General features: G+C 52.7%; 2 protein-coding genes across 18 annotated transcripts in view; both read right to left on the minus strand.

The window, feature by feature from the left end:
* The window catches only part of Dnm2 (dynamin 2), a 91,273-nt gene extending 87,029 nt beyond the window's left edge, over window positions 1-4,244 (minus strand). For 7 of the 16 annotated variants that reach the window (XM_028872477.1, XM_028872476.1, XM_028872474.1 and 4 more), the window contains exon 1: window positions 3,903-4,244. In XM_028872477.1, coding sequence (XP_028728310.1) covers window positions 3,903-4,063 — 161 coding nt within the window. In that variant the 5' untranslated portion in view covers window positions 4,064-4,244. The remainder of the gene's footprint in view (window positions 1-3,902) is intronic. The other 9 variants (XM_028872468.2, XM_028872473.2, XM_028872465.2 and 6 more) reach the window with 4 other exon arrangements.
* A 2,204-nt stretch (window positions 4,245-6,448) lies between these two features.
* Window positions 6,449-18,739, minus strand: Qtrt1 (queuine tRNA-ribosyltransferase catalytic subunit 1). 2 transcript variants are annotated; one of them, XM_028872461.2, is made up of 11 exons: window positions 17,903-18,739; window positions 17,667-17,735; window positions 17,447-17,585; window positions 13,890-13,968; window positions 12,414-12,529; window positions 9,916-10,054; window positions 9,499-9,574; window positions 9,119-9,228; window positions 8,958-9,045; window positions 8,463-8,642; window positions 6,449-6,764 (listed from the first exon to the last, which is right to left on the minus strand). In XM_028872461.2, exons 1-10 carry the CDS (start codon window positions 18,191-18,193, stop codon window positions 8,490-8,492), a joined length of 1,260 nt encoding a protein of 419 aa, XP_028728294.2. In that variant the 5' UTR covers window positions 18,194-18,739; the 3' UTR covers window positions 6,449-6,764; window positions 8,463-8,489. The 2 variants fall into 2 exon arrangements, with proteins under 2 accessions (XP_028728294.2, XP_028728293.2); XM_028872460.2 differs by lacking the exon at window positions 6,449-6,764 and having other exon boundaries at window positions 8,397-8,642.
* Between the last annotated feature and the right edge of the window lie 898 nt (window positions 18,740-19,637).

The following is a 19,637-nucleotide window of genomic DNA, read 5'->3' on the forward strand; positions in this document are numbered from 1 at the left end:
CGGCACACCAGGTGTTCCTCCAGTGCAATGACATGCACCAGCTAACTGCAGGAGCTGGTGGGTCAAACACTCAGCTGGGATGGTAGCCCCACTTCCTACTGGGATGACTGACTCTGAAAGGCAAAACACTCACAGGAAGGAGCCAGCCTCAGCTTACCTGGATAGAGAAGCCCAGGCTAGAACCCCAACTTCCTGGGCTTCTATCCAAAGGAGGAAAAAAAGAAAAGTATCCAACCAGCCTCTCTTTGCCAGCCCTTAAGGCTAAACAGCAAAGGTTAGGAAGAGACCAAACAAGCCCTCCTGAAAGCCACAGCAGCCACAGAGGGCTTGTGCACAAAGCCAAAGGTTTCCAATGCAAAAGCTTCCAAAAGGATAGGAGCAACCCTGGGTAGAGGACCCAGTGAGTTACCCATTAACTCAGCTCACCCCAGGGTCTTGGTTTTACTTATTTTGAACTTCTGGAGCCTTAGCACATGGAAGCAGGCACTCTACCCCTGCCCTGCACTGCCCAAACTACATACAGCTCCCCATCATGTAGAAAAGAAATCTAGGGGGCTGACTGGTTCACCCACAAAGCTCTGGGTGCCATCCCCAGCACTATACAAAGCCAAGCATGATGGTGCACATCTGCACTGCCAGAACTCAGGAGGTGGAGGCAGGAGCGCGGGAGTTCCAGGTTGCTGCACAGTCATTTCAAAGGGAGTCCTTGTTTTGCTTTTGTTTTTTAAACAGGTTGTATGGCCCGGCAGTGGTGGCACACACCTTTAATCCCAGCATTTGGGGGGGCAGAGCCAGGCGGAACTCTGTGAGTTCAAGGCCAGCCTGGTCTACAAAGTGAGTTCTAGGACAGGCTCCAAAGCTACAGAGAAACCCTGTCTTGAAAAAACAAACAAAAGTTGTATGGTGCTGGGGAGCCCAGGCATGAAGCCCGGGTCAAGCCTGGCACCCATGTGAAAAGCCAGGCGTCATAATGCACACCTGTCACTCCAGCACTGTGGAGAGCCGGACAGGTGAGTCTCTGGAGTGTGCTGACCAGTCACCCTAGATTAATTAGCAACCCCCAGGTTCTAGTGAGAGACCATGTCTCAAAAACACCAAGTAGATGGTTCCTGAGGAACCACACCTGAGGCTAACTTCTGACCTCCACATAATCATACTCAGATGTGTACACAGACAGACACAAAAGAACCTGGGGTCCAGAGAGCCCAATTCACTTGACTAAAGACACAAAGTCAATCATGGCAGACCTGTGCTTGGGGGCCTCAGGCCTCCACACCATTATCATTACTCTTTAGAACCTTCTGGGTAGTTTCTGGCTCTGTAGAAATCTGGACTTGATGTGAAACTTGTCACACACATTTCAAGTCCTTGGCAGCAAACTGCATGCAAGCCCCTGCAAGAGGCGGGGCCAACTGTGTCGTCCACATGTATACCAACACTCTGCGAAAACTCCAATGGCAGCACTGACAAGCAGCAGCCCGAGCTGTCCCCAGGAGCTGAGCAGGCCCAAGCTGGTGACACACTCTATCCTCTGCTCCTGGGTGCCAGCCAGACGCCCACTGGACATTCATGAGCAGCAGACGGAGGAAACAGACTCTCAGTTCTGACTCTCTTTAGTCAAATTCACAGCAGGAAATACAGAATAGGACTGAATGGGACCCACGAAAGGACCGCTCTCAGCAGGGCCCTGCAGCCCAGGGGCTTTAAGACATTCCAGAGCAAAAAGAACTTAATGCCCAGGCACGGCAGTACATGCCTGTGATCCTAGCACTTGGAAAGTGGAAGCAGGAAAGACTGCTACAATTCTGAGGGCCAACCTGTGCCACATGGTGAGTTCCAGGTCAGCCTGGTCTACAGTGTGAGACTGTTTAAAAAAAAAAAATCCAGGAAGAGTACGCACACCTTTAATCCCAGTACTCAGGAGGCAGAAGCAGGTGGGTCCCTGTGGATTCAAGGCCAGCCTGGTCTAGAGAGTGAGATTCTATCTAAAAAAATTAATAATTAAAAATATACATAAAAATTAATTTAGTACCTAAAACACAGTCACAGAAAGGTCTCTTTGAATATGAAGCAATCAAAGATAACATAAACGGCAATAATATTTATTATCAGTTTAGTGCTGGGGACCCCCAGGGCCTTATTCACGGTAGGCAAGTGCTCTATGCCTGAGCTACATCCACAACCCTCTCACAGTTTTGTTTTGTTTTGTTTTTTTGAGACAAGGTCTAACAATGAAACCCAGGGTGACCATAAACTCAAGAATTGTCCTGCCTCAGACTCCCGAGTGCCTAAGATCACAGGTGCATCTAATTTTGCCTAAATTGACACTGCCAACATCCCAGTCCCTGTATCCTTTCATCAACCAGGGTCTCATTATGTAGCCCTGGCTGCCCTAGAACTCTCTATGTAGAGTAAGCTAGCCTCAAATTCAGTGATGCTCCTGCCTCCACGAAAGACTAGTAACAACAATAACACACAACAGAGGGAGGGTGTAACCAACCCAATGCTAGGGTGAGGCAGAGAGAGGTGGATCACTGGAGCTCACTGGCCAGCCAGGCTAGCCGATCAGTGAACTTCAGGCTCAGAGAGAGACCACGTCTCAAAAATTTAAGATGGAAGGGCAAAGAATGATATGACTCAATGGGTAAAGAGGCTTGCTATCCAAGCCTGATGACCTGAGTTTGATCCCCAGGACCTACATAAATGTGGAGGGACTTCACAAAGATGATGTCCTCTGACCTCCACAAGTGCACTGTGAGACACAGACACACACACACAGAGACACACACACACACACACACACACACACACACACACACAATGATAATGTCCACAGCAAAGCAAATGTTATCACTGGGCACACACCACATCATTCACGGAACACTTCCTGGAATGGAGAAGTAGTGCTATGTGACAGGCCGAGGGGGAGGGACAGGAGTAAATCAACATCCCTCCTTCACTCACTTCCTGGATCACAGAAACAGCTGCAAGTGGAATTTGCCCACTGGACAGATGGAACAAGCTGAGGCCCCCAGCGCTGTCTGGAGAGCTCTCCAACTGGGAAGCTTTAGCTCAGGAGCCAGCCAGGAGGTTCAGGGATCCTGAGCCAGGAAAGAATTCTAAAGAATGTTTCTTCCCAAAGTCCCTCACCTTCTGTCACTCAGAGAGGCCAGGCCAGGCAGGACTGCCTGGGCGGTGATGGAGAACAGCAGGGCAGACTAACGGAATGGATTCACTTGGAAGACAACAGAGGCCCCTAAAGTTCAGCCATTGATGGCAGAGGCCAACTCAAGTAAGCAAGGGGCACAGATGGGCATTTGCACACCAGAGGTCACCCTAGACAGCTAGCCAGACAACAGTGGACTTCAGGGTGGGTTTGGACAGATGGGACAACCAAATGGTGCCGGTAGGAAGTCTGTCCAGAACGGATAAACAGCTAATCAGACGGTAGAGAAGGTTCCAGATAAATAACCAGCCTGACACAGACCCCAGGGGTCATTCTCGCCCCATGAACGGCTGGGGACAAGTGTAGCTTCAGCAGCGCGCACACTAAGAATTCCAGGTAGCAAGAGAAAAGAGGAGTGGATCTATCCCGGATCACAGGCAAAGTGATGTCAGAATTCACCAGTGATAGTTGAGACTAAATGCACCAAGAAGGGTCTGCATTGACCGTCCTGACCCAAACCTCACCCACTATCACTGGCCAGTCCCTGACGTGGGACTGCATCTCCAGCCCCTGCGGAAAGCCATAGAGACTCTTGCCCCAGACCTTACCCACTGCCACCGGTCCTGCGACGTCCGCGAGCCGCAGTTCCGCCATTCTCCGCCCGCCCTCCGCGCCCTAGGCCGCCGCCCGCCCTCCCCGCCGGAGCCTGGGAACCGCCGCCGGCGCGCTCGCTCACCGGCCCACGAAGTTCTCGAGCACCGAACTCTTGCCTGCGCTCTGGCCGCCCACCACGGCGATCTGCGGCAGGTCCAGGTGGCAGCTCTGGCCGATGGAGCTGAAGGCGTCCTGCAGCTTGTTAACCAGCGGGATGAGCTCTTCCATCCCGCGGTTGCCCATGGTGCCCGCCTCCGCCCCGCGGCTCCCCCGGCGACGACACGCGACCCCGAGGCGTCTGTGGCCGTTGCTTCCTGCCGCTCCGCTCTGCCAGCCCGCCCGGGCTCCCCTTGGCCGCGACGCCCGCTCCCGGCTCGGCCTCACAGTCGCCGCCTCATCCGGTTCTCAGGCGACACCCGACCCGAGCGACCTCCCCGCCCAGCCTCTGGGGCGGAGCCCGAATTCCTAATGCTGCCTTCAATTGGTCAAGAATGCTGCCACTCAAAGATGCAAGCCAATAAAAAAGACACGAGGAAGGGCTAGTCTCACAATTTCATTGGGTTGTGGAACTGTCAGTAATATGAGAAAACCAATAGAAGTGGAAACCGGGTTGTCACGCCCGGAAGGCGGGGTCTCGTGCAGACACCCAGGCCTCTGCTCACTATGCTGATTTGGGTTGTCCTATTGGTCTCTGGAAACGTCCGGCTGCCAATGATGTAAGGAATCCATCATTAAACACTGGTTTGTCACTTGACATTAGTTAGTTCCGTAAAAGTTTCTCATTGGTTGATATAAATATCACTTCGCTCCTCCAACCAATAAGAGAAAAGAGAGCCGCAACCTTTTTTTTCTGCTGTTTCTGAACCATTGGCTGGCCACAAACTCGAGGTGATCCTCCTGCCTCGGGCTCCCTCCTGCTAAGATTACACATACTGATTTACAGCTGTGTCTGTCAGTCAGGAATTCTTCCCAGCTTTCCTGGCTTTTGTTGTCAGTTTGTGATACTTTTTAAGCAAAAAGCCACAGTACTCAGGAAGTGCCATACCTCATGGTATGGTTCCGTGACAGTCACGCAAGCGTTCTTAAGCGCTGGAGAAAACTTGTATCTTAGAAAGGATCACAGACTCCAGCTCTAGAAGAGTCCCAGTGCCAGTGGAAGATGAGTCTCATAGCAGGCTGTGAGTGTGGTTATTTGAACCCACATGTTCCTGAATGTTCATAGGGATTAAGTCTAGGGCCTCATGAAGCTAAACTAAGCAAGCATTTTACCAGTGGTTACAACCCTAGGCTTATTTTTACTTAAAAAAAAAAAATGCTCCTAGAGAGATGGTTCTGTGGTTAAGAGCACTTACCGGCTTTGCAGAGAACCCAAGTTTGGTTCCCAGCATCCTCATGACAGCTCACCACCATTAGTAATTCAGTTCCAGGAATCTGACATCCTCTTCTCGCCTCCACCAGGATCAGACATACACATGATGCACAAGCTCACATCCAGGAAAAACACCCATGCACATAAAAAATTAATTTTATGCAAATACATCTTTTAAAAATTTACATTAAATAACATTTTAGAGACTTTAAAGATTTATTTTATTTTTATGTGCACCATGTAATGTGCCTGGTGTCCACAGAAGTCAGGAAGTGTCAGATCCCCTAGAACTAGAATTCTGGATGGTTGTGAACCACAATATAGGTGCTGGGAATCAAACCCAGATCCTCCACAAGAGCAACAAATGTCCTTAACTGTAGAGCTCTCTCCAACCCCAAACTTCACTTTTACACATGTGGTGTTTCTCATACATATATGTTTTGTTCACTATGTTCATGCAGGGCCCAAGAAGACCAGGAGAGGGCGTCAGATCACCAGGAACCAGTTACTGACAGGGCTAACAATTGAACCCAAGGCCTCTGCAAGAGCAACAAGTGCTCTGAACTGCTGAGCCACCTCTCCAGCCCCTTTATTTTATTTTTAATTATGTATGTTGGGTGTATTATATGCACATGAGATGAGAAGAGGGCATGGGGTCCCCTGAAGCTAGAGTTAGAAGCATTTGTCAGCCACCTGACTATGGGTGCTGGGAACGGAACTGCAGGCATCTCCAAGAACAGCACTCTAAGCCGTATTTCCAGCCCCCAACTTTTGCACAATTATGAGCCTGTGGTGCACTGCCCTGTGCATGTGGAGGTCATAGTTTGACATTAGGCATTCCCCTCTCTTATTTTTTGAAATAGGATCTCTCAGGGCCTGGAACTGGTGAATTCAGCTGGAATGGCTGCTGGCTAACCCTGTCAGGGCTGGAACTACACAGGCTCACCACCCTGGGGTTTTTACTGGGATGGGATCTGATCCACCCACCCCCCCCACCCCCCCGGCCATCTTAAGGCAGAAGCCAATATTCCACAGTTGTCTCCCTGTTTCTTGAACTTCACTGCTTTCTAGACCTTCTAATTGCCCACTGGACTCCATACTCAGATGCATTTTGGGGGAATGGTGGTGTTTTTGATAGAGCCTCATTTAGTCGGCCTTGACTCAAAGCTGTTTGTATAACTGAGGGTGGCCTTGAATTTAGATCCTCCTGCCTCTAACTCTGAAGTGTTGGGACTACGGGCACCAGTCACCACACCCAGTTTATTATGAACAAAGAGCTCTTTTATAGGCCAGGGTCCCAGCTGGTGGTTTTGTTTACTTGAGTCAGTCTGTGTAGCTCAGGCTGACCCTTACTATGTAGCCCAGGCTGTCCTGGAACTCCCAATCCTCCTGCCCCAGCCTCTTGACTTTAGGGATTATGGCCATGCACCACCGTGCCAGGATGAAACGATTACTCAGTAGTAATTTGATGCTTCGAGCCACAGATGTGTCTGAGCAGGGAGTCCAGTGAGGAGGCTGGCGCAATGGACACTCTGGAAGGCAGCTGACAGAAGGTGGTACCCAGGTCTGCTAAAGCTGTGAGAAAGGAGGACAGAGGGAAAGACTTAGCTATAAAGAGAAAAAGAAAAAAATCAGAGGATCAAGCCCACTCTCTTTTGCCTTATTGGCCACAGGAATGAGAGGATGTGTGTAAACCAGTGGGAACTTGGAACTTTCAGGAAATAGGCATCATCAATGGAGAAGTGCTGTGGGATGGTCTGTATGTCAAATTGCTCTGATTGGTCAAAAAATAAAACACTGATTGGCCAGTGGCCAGGCAGGAAGTATAGGCGGGCCTAACAGAGAGGAGAATTGAGGGAACAGGAAGGCAGAGGGAGTCACTGCCAGCCGCAGCCAGGACAAGCAGCATGTGAAGACGCTGGTAAGCCACGAGCCACGTGGCAAGGTATAGATTTATGGAAATGAATAAATTTAAGCTATAAGAGCAGTTAGCAAGAAGCCTGCCAGGGCCATACAGTTTGTAAATAATATAAGCGTCTGTGTGTTTATATTATAAGTGGGCTTGGTGGGAGTTAGAGAGAAATTGTCCAGCCACAGAGAAGCCATTGTCTGTGGAACATGACTCAAACGCTTGGGGTTATGGTTGGCACTTGGTGTTGCAGACTTTATCAGAACGTCAGGAGTTGGCTGAATACTATTACATGGCAACTATAAAAAAAAATGCATAGGATTGGGGATGTGACTATGGGCACAGTGCTTGTCTACGATGCCTTGGGTTTGATCTCCAGTACCACATGAACCAGGTGTGAGAGCGCCTACCTGTGATCCCAGCACTTGAGAGAGAAACAGATGAAGAGAGAGATTCAGGGTCTTCCTAAAGAATATAACAAGCGCCAGGTGGTGGTGGCACATGCCTTTGATCCCAGCACTCTGGAGGCAGAGGCAGGCAGATCTCTGTGAGTTCGAGGCCAGCCTGGGCTACAGAGCAAGATCCAGGACAGGCACCAAAACTACACAGAGAAACCCTGTCTCAAAAAACCAAAACAAAAAAGAATATAACAAACTTGGGCTACATGAGAACCTCTCTCAAAAAAACTATCTAAATTAATAAATAAAAGTAAAATGATAACTGGGCAGTGGTGGTGCACGCCTTTAATCCCAGCACTCGGGAGGCAGAGGCAGGCAGATCTCTGTGAGCTCATGAGTAAGTTCCAAGATCGCAGGGCTACACAGGGAAACCTTATCTCCAAAACAAAAACAAACAAACAAGGAGCCCTGAGTCTTCAACTGCATTCAACAAGGTGGGCTGTACCTGGTGGTTCCTAGTTACTCCACCGGTGCTATGGCTACGTTTTTGTTTTGTTTTGTTGGGAAGGGGTCTTACTCAGTGCCCCGGGCTGGCTATGAAAACCAAGTCAGCCTTGAACTTGCAGCTATCCTCCAAGGACTGCCTTTCCAGAGCCAGGGTTACAACTGAGAGCCACCAGATTAAACTCAAGGCCTCAGGGCCACCTCTGGCCTTTCCGGACTCTGCCTTTCTTTCTCTGTCCTGGATCACTCAGAGCTGCCTCACGCATACCTAACCAATGGGCTCTCCTGCACCCCCTATGATACTTCCTACAAAGAAGCAGCAAGACATCCATCTACAGTGAAGCTTGGGACCAGGAGGAAGACAGACAGGCCACCTTCCCAAGAAGACACAAGATCTCAGATGAAAACAAAAAGCAGTAACAAAATCTTTTTAAAAAAAGAATCCTTCAGTATTCCCCATACCCCAGCATCCCTCCTCGGGCAGCCAGGTCATGTGAGTGTGATTCCCACGGAGGCCAGTGCTTCAACAGCCCAGGCAGGACACAGGCTGTGGTCCCCATACATGGTGCGCATGAAGTTTCGCACAAAGTCAGGAAAGCGCTGCTCCACGATGCTGCTCCGCAGGGCGCCTAGCAGCTGCAGCTGCGGGGGAGGGCACCAGCATCAGTCCCAGGAGGACCCACAAGGCACCAGGTGTGCCAAGAGTGCCCCCACATCATAAACCCAAGGCAAAGGGAGACAGGTCATGTTTGAGGGGCCCGTCCATGCCACACCCTCTAGATGAGGCACCCCCAAAAGGTCCTTAGGGCCCGGACTCATGACACCCCCAAAGAGGGAACCCCACTTGAGCCACAGATCTACACCACACCCTCAAATAAAAAGGAGCCCCCCCCAGCCTCCACCAACTCTGTCCTCAGAGCCAAGACCCCCCCCCTGCCCCGGGGCCCCGCCAGGCACCTGGTAGGCAATGTTGTGCACGGTCAGGTGGTGCAGGGCTGCGGTGTTGTCGCTGTGCAGCAGGGCGTGCAGGAAGGCGCGGCTGTGCCTGCCGGTCACATGGTTAGCGGCTACAGAGCCTGAGCCCCGCCCCTCTCCAATCCCCACCTTCCAAGACCTACTTTCGGCAGGTGGGACAGGGACACTCGGAGTTTATGGGACTGAAATCCTTGGAGTACTGCTGCTTCTTCAACTGCAGGTTCCCAGTGGGCACAAGAGCAGAGCCAAAGCGCTGGAGACAAGGAAGGTCGAGATCACGAGGGGCACGGGGACAAGGAAGGTCGAGATCACGAGGGGCATGGGGACAAGGAAGGTCGAGATCACGAGGGGCATGGGGACAAGGAAGGTCGAGATCACGAGGGGTATGGGGACAAGGAAGGTCGAGATCACGAGGGGTATGGGGACAAGGAAGGTCAAGATCACGAGGGGCACGGGGACAAGGCAGGTCGAGATCACGAGGGGCATGGGCTCCCAGCCCCTCCAGTCCCCTGCCGGGCCTCACCGCTGTCCGTGTGGGGTACACACAGTCGAACATGTCACATCCAAGAGCCACGCAGACCACCAAATCGGTGGCATAGCTGGGGTGCAGCCGTGAGGGTGAGGAGCAGAGAGTCAGCCTCAGGAGGAGGTTTCCCAGGCTTCCCTCCACCCCCAAGTGGACCTCAGGTGACAGCCCAGTGCTCTCTTTTATCTACTTTTGTTCTAAGACTGTACTTTACATTGCCCAGGCTGGCCTTTACTCCCTACATAGTGAGGATGCCCCAGAACGTTGTTTTCATCAGGCAGTGCCTGTGTGCCACCTCATTAGCTCCCCAGTAATGCTAATCCCTTCTTCCCGAAAGTACACACCAAAGGGAATGGGAACCCCAGATCTGCCCCCACAGCAGGGCTCAGGGCTGTCTCCTCCGCCCCAACATACCCAACCCCCATCAGGTATCTCGGCTTGTCTTTGGGCAGCATGGAGGTGCTTAATGCCACCATCTTCCAGAACTGTGCCTTGCTCTCTCCCCCACTCAGACCTCCAATGGCGAAGCCCGGCACATCCCTCTTGGTCATCTCTGAAAGAACAGGTGGCCCCAGCTTAGGAGGATTTAGGATTTTGTGACTTTACAAAAAGTTAGGAGTATATTCTAGTCACAAGGCTACATTTCTTTCAGTACAGCATTCCAATAACTTACCATAAAACCAAGCCTTGAGCCAGGCATTTGGATCCACCCTGGAATCCCAGCCACTCAGAAGACTGAGGCTGGAGGATCAAGAATTTGTCACCAGCCTGGGCTACAGAGCGAGTCCTGGAACAGCATGGTTACATAAAAAGAAGGAAGGAAGAGGGTGGGAGATGATGGGCCAGAGGTTAAGAGCACTGGCTGTTCTCTCAGGGGTACCAGGTTCAGATCTCAGCACCCACAGGGCTCACAGCCATCTGTAATTCCAGTTCCAGGAGACCCAACACCTTCTGGTCTTCTTGGGCTCCGCATACATATGATATACATACATGCAGGAAAATATTCATACACAGCAAATAAAAATGTTTTTTGCCAGGCATGGTGGCACATGCCTTTAATCACAATATACCTAGGGCTGCTATGTGAGAGACCATGTCTCAAAAATTAAATAATTAGGGGGCTGGAGAGATGGCTCAGAGGTTAAGAGCATTGGCTGCTCTTCCAGAGGTCCTGAGTTCAATTCCCAGCAATCATATGGCGGCTCACAACCATCTATGAGATTTGGTGCCCTCTTCTGGTGGGCAGGCATACATTCAGGCAGAACACTATACATAATAAGTAAATAAATCTTTAAAAAAAATTAAATAATTCATTTCAAAAATTACAAGAAACAAAGGCTAGAGATAGGAAGAAAGGGTGTGTGTGTGGTAACAGTTTTGGCTTTACAGCCTCAAGAAGGACTAGGATGTTCAGTAGTTTGATGTAGTAAACCCATTTTAGGCAGGGTGTATTAAGTGGTAGAGGGTCCTCCTATCAGGGGCAAGACTCTGTCTTATCACCAGCAAACGTCCCAAGGCAAATCCAGTTTCTGACAACAGTCTTTTCAACTCTGACGGGTGTCACCACCTGAAAGGCCTACCGCACCTAGTCCCCAGGAAGGACCCGGCCCTGACAGACAGACACAGGGAGGGAGGAGGGAGCAGAGGCAAAGGGTACTGCTGGGGACCTGAGCTGCTGCTGGGGACCTGAGCTGCCACTGCTGACGCCTGCTGACGGAGCGCAAGCTCATTTTTATCACATCATTCATGTGTTCACGGACACGGAGGCACCGCAGTGGCCAGAGCACAGCTGACCGAGTCTGTGGGTTCCAGGGACCAAACAGCTTGGGAGGCTGGCAGCTTCTCTTTATCCATTCAGCCTGCTCACAACCCAATGCTCTCTACACGGATCATCAGAAGAGGCCCATAGCTGAAAGCCAAGTGTATCCCCGAATTTACCATTTTCTAGAAACAAGATTCCAAAGCCAAATACTAATGCACCCCTGGGACCCTAGCACTCGGGAGACTGAGGCAGGAGAATCGGGAATTCAAGGCCGCCCTGAACCATATGAGAAATTGGGGAGGAGCTGTAACTCAGCGGGTAGCGAGCTTCATTCGTATGCGTGAAGCCCTGGGTTCCAGCTCAGCAAGGCATCCTCTGAGTTTGGTGATGCATACCAGGGATCTCAGCACTCTGAAGTGGAGGCAGGGGAATAAGTACAAGATCATCCTCTGCTACACAGTGAGCTCCTGGCCAGCCTGGGCTACATGAAAGCCTGTCATAAGTCAACCTAATATTTCAACAAAATATGTGAAAAGGGCCAGCGAGATGGCCCCATGGGCAAAGGCACCGCTGTCAGGCCTGGTGACCAGAGTTCCACCCGAGAATCCACACGGCGGAGAGGACTGACTCCCAAAAGTTGTCCTCTGACCTCCATACTCATATGGACGGACACACACACACACACACACACAACACACACACACACACACACAGCGGGAGGAGAGAGGGAGGGAGATGGGGGATGGGAGAGCTAAACAATTAGAAAGTTCAACCTGGGACCAGTATTTGCCTTCATTACTTCCATTTTCTTTCTTTTTTTTTTTTTTGTTTTTTTGTTTTGTTTTTTTGTTTTTCGATACAGGGTTTCTCTGTGTAGCTTTGCGCCTTCTACTGGAACTCACTTGGTAGCCCAGGCTGGCCTCGAACTCACAGAGATCCGCCTGGCTCTGCCTCCCGAGTGCTGGGATTAAAGGCGTGCGCCACCACCGCCTGGCTACTTCCATTTTCTAGACCTGCCCTACTGCACACTGCCTCAGGACCTTTGGCTCGTGCATCTTGCACTTGTGGCATCCTTTGCCAGTTAACAGCTATGGCCAAAGCATCACCCTGTGCCTGGACCAGCCCCACCTCCACCAGCACCTGACTCTACCTTTCAGGCAAGTGGTCCGCAGATCGGCATTCAGTCCACCCTGGATGATGGCAAACAGGTTCTGCTTGTCCCGATGCTTATGGGCTGCGATGCATCTGTCTAGCCAGCGGACCGACCTGCAAGAGGGTCCCGGGTCACAGGTCCTCTTGTGGCTGGGAGACAGCAGGGACCGCAGGGCCCGAGTCTTCCTCCCATGCACACCTGCGCACGGCCTCCTCCCGCCCACACACACCTGTGCACGGCCTCCTCCCGCCCACGCACACCTGTGCACGGCCTCCTCCTCCGCCCCCCACACCTGCGCACGGCCTCCTCCCGCCCACACACACCTGTGCACGGCCTCCTCCCGCCCACGCACACCTGCGCTCCTCCTCCCGCCCGCACACCTGCGCTCGGCCTCCTCCCGCCCACGCACACCTGTGCACGGCCTCTCCTCCCGCCCCCCACACCTGTGCACGGCCTCCTCCCGCCCACGCACACCTGTGCACGGCCTCCTCCCGCCCACGCACACCTGCGCACTCCTCCTCCTCCCGCCCCCCACACCTGCGCACGGCCTCCTCCTCCCGCCCCCCACACCTGTGCACGGCCTCCTCCCGCCCACGCACACCTGCGCACGGCCTCCTCCTCCCGCCCCCCACACCTGCGCACGGCCTCCTCCTCCCCCCCCCCGCCCCTCCCCCCACACCTGTGCACTCCTCCTCCCGCCCACGCACACCTGTGCCGCCTCCTCCTCCCCTCCCGCCCCCACCACACCTGTGCACGGCCTCCTCCCGCCCACACACACCTGTGCACGGCCTCCTCCCGCCCACGCACACCTACCTGTGCACGGCCTTCCTCCGCCCCGCACACCTGCGCACGGCCTCCTCCCGCCCACCACACCTGTGCACGGCCTCCTCCCGCCCACGCACACCTGCGCTCGGCCTCCTCCCGCCCACGCACACCTGCGCTCGGCCTCCTCCCGCCCACGCACACCTGTGCACGGCCTCCTCCTCCCGCCCCCCCACACCTGCGCACGCCTCCTCCCGCCCACACACACCTGTGCACGGCCTCCTCCCGCCCACGCACACCTGCGCACGGCCTCCTCCTCCCGCCCCCCCACACCTGTGCACGGCCTCCTCCCGCCCACGCACACCTGCGCACGGCCTCCTCCTCCCGCCCCCCCACACCTGTGCACGGCCTCCTCCCGCCCACGCACACCTGTGCACGGCCTCCTCCTCCCGCCCCCCACACCTGTGCACGGCCTCCTCCCGCCCACGCACACCTGCGCACGGCCTCCTCCCGCCCACGCACACCTGCGCACGGCCTCCTCCCGCCCCCCCACACCTGCGCACGGCCTCCTCCCGCCCACGCACACCTGTGCACGGCCTCCTCCCGCCCACACGCACACCTGTGCACTCCTCCCGCCCACGCACACCTGCGCACGGCCTCCTCCTCCCGCCCACACGCACACCTGTGCACTCCTCCCGCCCACGCGCACACCTGTGCATGGCCTCCTCCACTCGAGGGCCTGTCACTGTGCTGCTCACAACGTCGTCCAGCTGCATGATGATGTCAGAGCCTAAGGGGAACAAGACAGAGAGACCCGCGCGGGTACCACCACCTCCTTGCCATCATCCTAATATGGCTGCACAGAAGCTAGGGAACTTTTTTGTGCTCTTTTTTTCTTTCTTTCTTTCTTTCTTTCTTTCTTTCTTTCTTTCTTTCTTTCTTTCTTTCTTTTTGTTTGTTTTTTGGGACAGGGTTTCTCTGTGTAGTCTTGATGCCTGTCCTGGCTCTCACTCTGTAGACCAGGCTGGAACTCACAGAAATCCGCCTGCCTCTGCCTCCGGAATGCCAGGATCAAAGGCGTGTGCCGCCACCACGGCCCGGCTTGTTTTCTTTCTTCCATATGCCCTCATGGGCCCGTGAGATGGCTCCACAGGTTAACGTGCTTTCCTCCAGGCCTGACTACCCAAGTTCAACCCCCAGGACCCACATGGTGGAAGGAGGGACTATTCCTGCAAATGATCACCATGGATCTCAGGCTGTTCTCCAGCTCCCAATCCCCCTGCCTCTGCCCCCACTGTGCCCAGCTTTATAGGGAACTGCTGCAGTTTTACTCCGGAATCTGAGGCTACAGCTCAGCCAGTATGGTCCAGCACACAAGGCTTCAGGTTCCATCCCCAGCACTGCATAAAGTGGGTGTGGTGGTTGAGGCCCGTGGCCCCAGCCTTCAGAAGGTGGAGGCAGAAGAATCGGGAGTTTGAAGTTGGGGGCCAGAGTGTTGGCTGCTCTTCCAGAGAACCTCGGTTAGTTCCCAGAAGCCACATGGCAGCTCACAACAAGTTTAAGAGAATCTTATGGCCTCTTCTAGCCTTGGTGGCCACATACAGTACACAGACATACACGCAGGCCAAAATACTTATATACAAAAAATAAATAAAATAAGTAGACATGGTTGGCACAAAAGAAGCAGGAAGATTTCTGTGAGTTCCAGGCCAAACTCGCCTGCATAACAAGATCCAGGGCAGTCAATGATATATAGTGAGACCCTGTCTCAAATCCAACAGAAATAAATAAAACCTTTAAAAATATATTTTGAGGAAAAACAGAACTTAAGGTCATTGTTAGGTACATAGAGCTTGATGTCAGCCTGGACCATGAGACCCTGTCTCAGACAAGATGGAGCAAGGACTAGCATCAAGACTCACCTCTGTCTCCCATGCTTGCTCTGTGGTGCAAGAGCACACACCAAGATAGAAATAAACCGCAGCCTCCCTTAGCTTAATGCTGCTTGCTGACAAATCTGACACCCAAAGGCTTACCAAATCAAAGAGTGGAGGCCTGAGGCCATGCCTCAAGGCACAGTCTTGGCTTGGCACGCGTGAGGACCTGGTTACACCCCCAGCTTAGATAGATAGCCAGACAGATTTAGATGGATAGACAACACAGATATAAGGACTGAAGGACAACTAGACAGACAGACTATCCCAGCCTAAAGTCATCTGAGAGAAAAGCCAGCATTAAGGAATTTCTTAGATCAGACTGGCTTGTGGCCACATCTGAGACTTTCCTGATGAATGGCTGATGTGGGAGGACCCGCCCTCTAGAAGCAGGCTCTCTCTGGGCAAGTGACGCTGTGCTGCATGAAAAAGCCAGCTCTGAGCTGAGGAGGCTGCTTTGTCTTTGAGATCATGCAGTGTTCTTCCTGAGGACCCGACTCCCAGCACCCGGGCAGGCCAGTGCTGTCTGTAACTGCGGGTCTAGAAAATATACTACCTCAGGCGCCACACTCACGTGTGCACACAAACACATAAGTCAATGTAATAAAAATAAGCCAGGCGTGGTGGTGGTGGTGGTGGTGGTGGTGGTGGTGGTGGTGGTGGTGGTGTTCACCTTTAATCCCAGCACTCAGGAGGCAGAGGCAGAAGGATCTCTGTGAGTTTGAGGCCAGCCTGGTCTACAAAGAGAGTTCCAGGACAGCTAGTACTGCTACACAGAGAAACCCTGTCTCAAAAAACTAATAATAATAATAACAACAATAACAATAATAAATCTTTTTTTTTTTCAGAGCTGAGGACCAAACCCAGGGCCTTGTGCTTGCTAGGCAAGCGCTCTACCACTGAGCTAAATCCCCAACCCCAATAATAAATCTTAAAGCAAAATAGCTAACTAAGCATGAGCCTGCGAGCAAGCCAGTGAGCAGCGTTCATCCATGGCTTCTGTTCTAAGACCCTGCCTTGACTGCCCTCGATGATCAACTGTGACCCGGAAGCATATGCCCACTCAAAATGAATCCTTTCCTCCTCAACTTGCTCTGGTCAGACTCTTTTATCACAGCTACAGAAAGAAACTAAAACACAGACAGATGGATGACTTTTATCAAAACCAGATCTAGAGGGTAGAAGTCAAGTCCAGGCTGAGCAACAAAGCTACATTCTTTCTCCAAAAACAAAAACCAAAAGGCAGAGCCAGATGTGGTTGAGCATGCCTGTAATCCCAGCAGGAAGAGAGGATCCTGAGCTCCAGTGCGGCCAGTTCCAGGGAGATCCTGTATCTAAAATCCAGAACTGGGGCCTTGGTGCAGTGGTAGAGCCCTGCCCACAATCCCTCAGTGACGGATAAAACCTGTGAGATGAATAGTCCCTCTCCTCACTAACTTGCTGTTGGTCATGATGTTGGCACAAGGCTCCAACATCACTCAAAATCTATACAGTATAAATTGTCCTAGACTGTAGATCAGCTCAGTGAGTAGAGGGCTTATGTAGTGTGCCAAGAGCCCTGGGCCTGATCCCCAGCTCAGTATAAAGCTGGGCATGGTGGCATTTGGCGGTAATCCCACCACTCTGGATGTGGAGGGAGGGAGGAGGATCAAGAGTTCAAAGTCAACCTCAGTTAATAAGGCAGTGAGTTCTAGGCCAGCCTAGACTGTGTAGGACTCTGTCTCAAAAATAAGACACAATAAAAATATAAACTCCATAGACGAAATAAGGGGCCTACAACAACTCCTGTCTCATGCTGTTACCACTATTATTTCATTAAATTCGTTACTAAGAACAGTAACAGCTCGGTGTGGCGGCGCGCGCCTTTAATCCCAACACTCCAAAAGCAGAAACAGGCGGGTCTCTGTGTATTTGAGGTCAGCCTGGTCTACCAGGCTACAAACAAGTTCCCGTCCAGTCAATGCTACATAGTAAGACTGTCCAAAATAAAAACAATAAGTAAATAAAGTAACAACAATATACATACATATGAAACGAAAACAAACCAAAAAAGGCAGCTACATATCCACCACTGTGTTCCCACTGCTGATATCACGAGTCAGAGATGGAAACAGGTTCTCACTGGGAAGCCCAAGCGGGCCCGGAACCCGCAAGAATCTTCCCGCTAGGCAGCCACCGCGTGCATTTCTACGTGTTGTGTTTGCTGTGCTGGGACTCTGGCCCAGCACAGGACCGATTCGTTATCCTCATTTCTGCGGGGTGAACGAGTCCCAATTCACAGACGTCCCAAACCGCACGCGGCGTCTCCGCCCCCAGGCCAGCAGCGTCTCTTACCCAGCGCGTTCTGGATCTCCACAGACCTCTCTGGGCTCAAGAGTGTCTCTTCGCCGTCGTAGGGCGAGCGGAAGCGGACGCCCTCCTCGGTCACCTCGGACAGGGAGAACAGAGACACCATCTGGAAGCCGCCGCTATCCTGGGGGGACCCGGCGGCGAAGCTGTCAGGGGATGGAGCCCGGGGCCCTCACCCCAACCTCGGGCGGCGACCCCAACTCACCGTCAGCAGATTGTGGGGCCAGTTCATGAAGCCGTGGAGGCCCTGGGCCTTCCTGATCAGCTCCGGGCCCTGGCATGCCGGAAGAAAGGGCCGGGTGAGGCGCCCGCCCGCCCGCAGCTCCCCGGCCCGGCCCGGGGGAGCCCAGGCGCGGGGAGCCCGCGCAGACCGACGGTCTGGGAGGCGCGTCCCGGCCGGGCTGCCCCCTCGCCGCCCACCGCCGGATCGAATCCACCCACCGGCCTCAGCCCCAGGTGGTAGGTGTTGCCCAAGCAGATGCGGCAGCCCAGGCTGTCCAGCTGCTCCGCGGTGATGCCCTTCATGGTGGCCTGTGTTCCCACCGGCATGAACACCGGGGTGGCCACAGTGCCATGAGGCAGCCGCAGCTCGCCCGCCCGGGCCCCGGAGCGACTGCACTCAGCCACCAGCCGCATGATCCGCGGAGCGGACTCCAGCGAAGCCGGGCTGCCTGCCGCCGCCATTTCCGGCCCCGGAACCACGTGGGCTGAGACCACAGAGGACAGCGCCATGATGTCTCGAATCACGTGACCTGCGGGCTACAGGGAACCATGGCAACCGACGCCTACCTCCACCTCACTCTGGGGCGCGCGGCTTCCAGATCCCACTGCTGTCCCTTTCGCTGGGTAATGAATGGCTAGATAGCGGCAGGGCGAGCGAAGATACACGCCGCTAAGCCCGATGACCTGGGTTCAGTCTCTGGGACCCAGAATGAGAACCGATTCCTGCAAATTCGTGTGGGCGGACACACAATGAATGTAATTTAAAAACACGCCAAGACATATTTTTCTCCTACTGTATACAATACAACAGCTCGTTACGACGACTCAACTGGAATCCCAAGGTTTGTGAGGCTGAGCAAAAAGGATTGTGTGGAGAAGAGAACAGAACCAACACAGCTTTGATGCTAGCACTGGGAAGGCAGAGGCAAGTGGAGCACTGTGAGTTCAAGGCCAGCCTGGTCTATACAGCAAGCTCCAGAACTTTTTTCCAGGGGAAAAAAGACACACTTGCAATCCTAGCACTTGGGAGGTAAAGGCAAGAGAGTTAGAGTTAGGAGTTCAAAACTATCCTCAGCTGTATAGTGATTTCAAGACCAGCCTCAAAAAGCAAAATAGGGGCTGGAGAGATTGGCTCAGCAGTTAAGAGCACTGGCTGCTCTCGAAGAGGACGTAGGTTCAATTCCCAGCACCCACCACCTGTGACTCCAGGTCCAGGGGGTCTGATGTCCTCCTCTGGTGGTGCACAAACTTGTAAGTCAAATACTTACGCACGTGCGCATGCACACACACACAACTTTACAATTTTAAGTAAAATAAAAGTTAAAAGCTGACATGCATAAGGCTCCTTTCTGGCTGGCATGCATAAGTCTCTGCGTTCTTTCTCAGCACTCACATACACAGATAGAAACAGCATGAGAATGGATGTATCATACGTGTAGTCCCTAACTAGCCTCTGTCATACTGTGTTCATTCATCATTCATTTTTTTTTTTTTTTTTTTTGCTTGTTTGTTGTTTTATTTTTTTCAAGAGAGGGTTTCTGTGTGCAGTCGTGGCTGTCCCAGAACTTACTTGATAGACCAGGCTGGCCTCAAACTCACAGAGATATGCCTGCTTCTGCCTCCTGAGTCCTGGGATTAGAGGCATGGTTCATTCATTCATTCATTCACTCAAAGAGCTTAGAGAAGGACCCAGCGTTCAGTCAAGAGCTCAATACACAGTCAATAGCTATTTTTTCAAAGGAATCCTAGCATTGCAAAAAGAACCCTAAAGTCCAGAAACTCGTCCCCCACCATTACTTTATTCACTCGGTGTGAGATGTCTGAGTGTGTGTGTGCTCACGTGGGTGTGTATGCTCATGTTCCTCCACACCAGCCCTCTCCCTGAACATAATAAAGCCAGGCGAGTTAACGTCAACATAAAGCAGATGTCGCCTCTGCCAGCAGAGGGCACCAT

Source organism: Peromyscus leucopus, chromosome 7, assembly GCF_004664715.2.
Source record: "Peromyscus leucopus breed LL Stock chromosome 7, UCI_PerLeu_2.1, whole genome shotgun sequence".
Taxonomy (NCBI): Eukaryota; Metazoa; Chordata; class Mammalia; order Rodentia; family Cricetidae; genus Peromyscus; species Peromyscus leucopus.

Bases quoted from the DNA above. Each gene is read 5' to 3' on its own strand.
- Qtrt1 (XM_028872461.2), bottom strand. From the start codon at position 18,193: ATGGCGCTGTCCTCTGTGGTCTCAGCCCACGTGGTTCCGGGGCCGGAA. The intron at 12,530-13,889 runs GTGTGCGCGTGG...ACCCTCTTGCAG, and splicing joins GTGGAGGAGGCCATGCACAG to GTCGGTCCGCTGGCTAGACA. The intron at 8,643-8,957 runs GTGCCTGGCGGG...CCTCCCCCGCAG, and splicing joins TGCACAACATTGCCTACCAG to CTGCAGCTGCTAGGCGCCCT.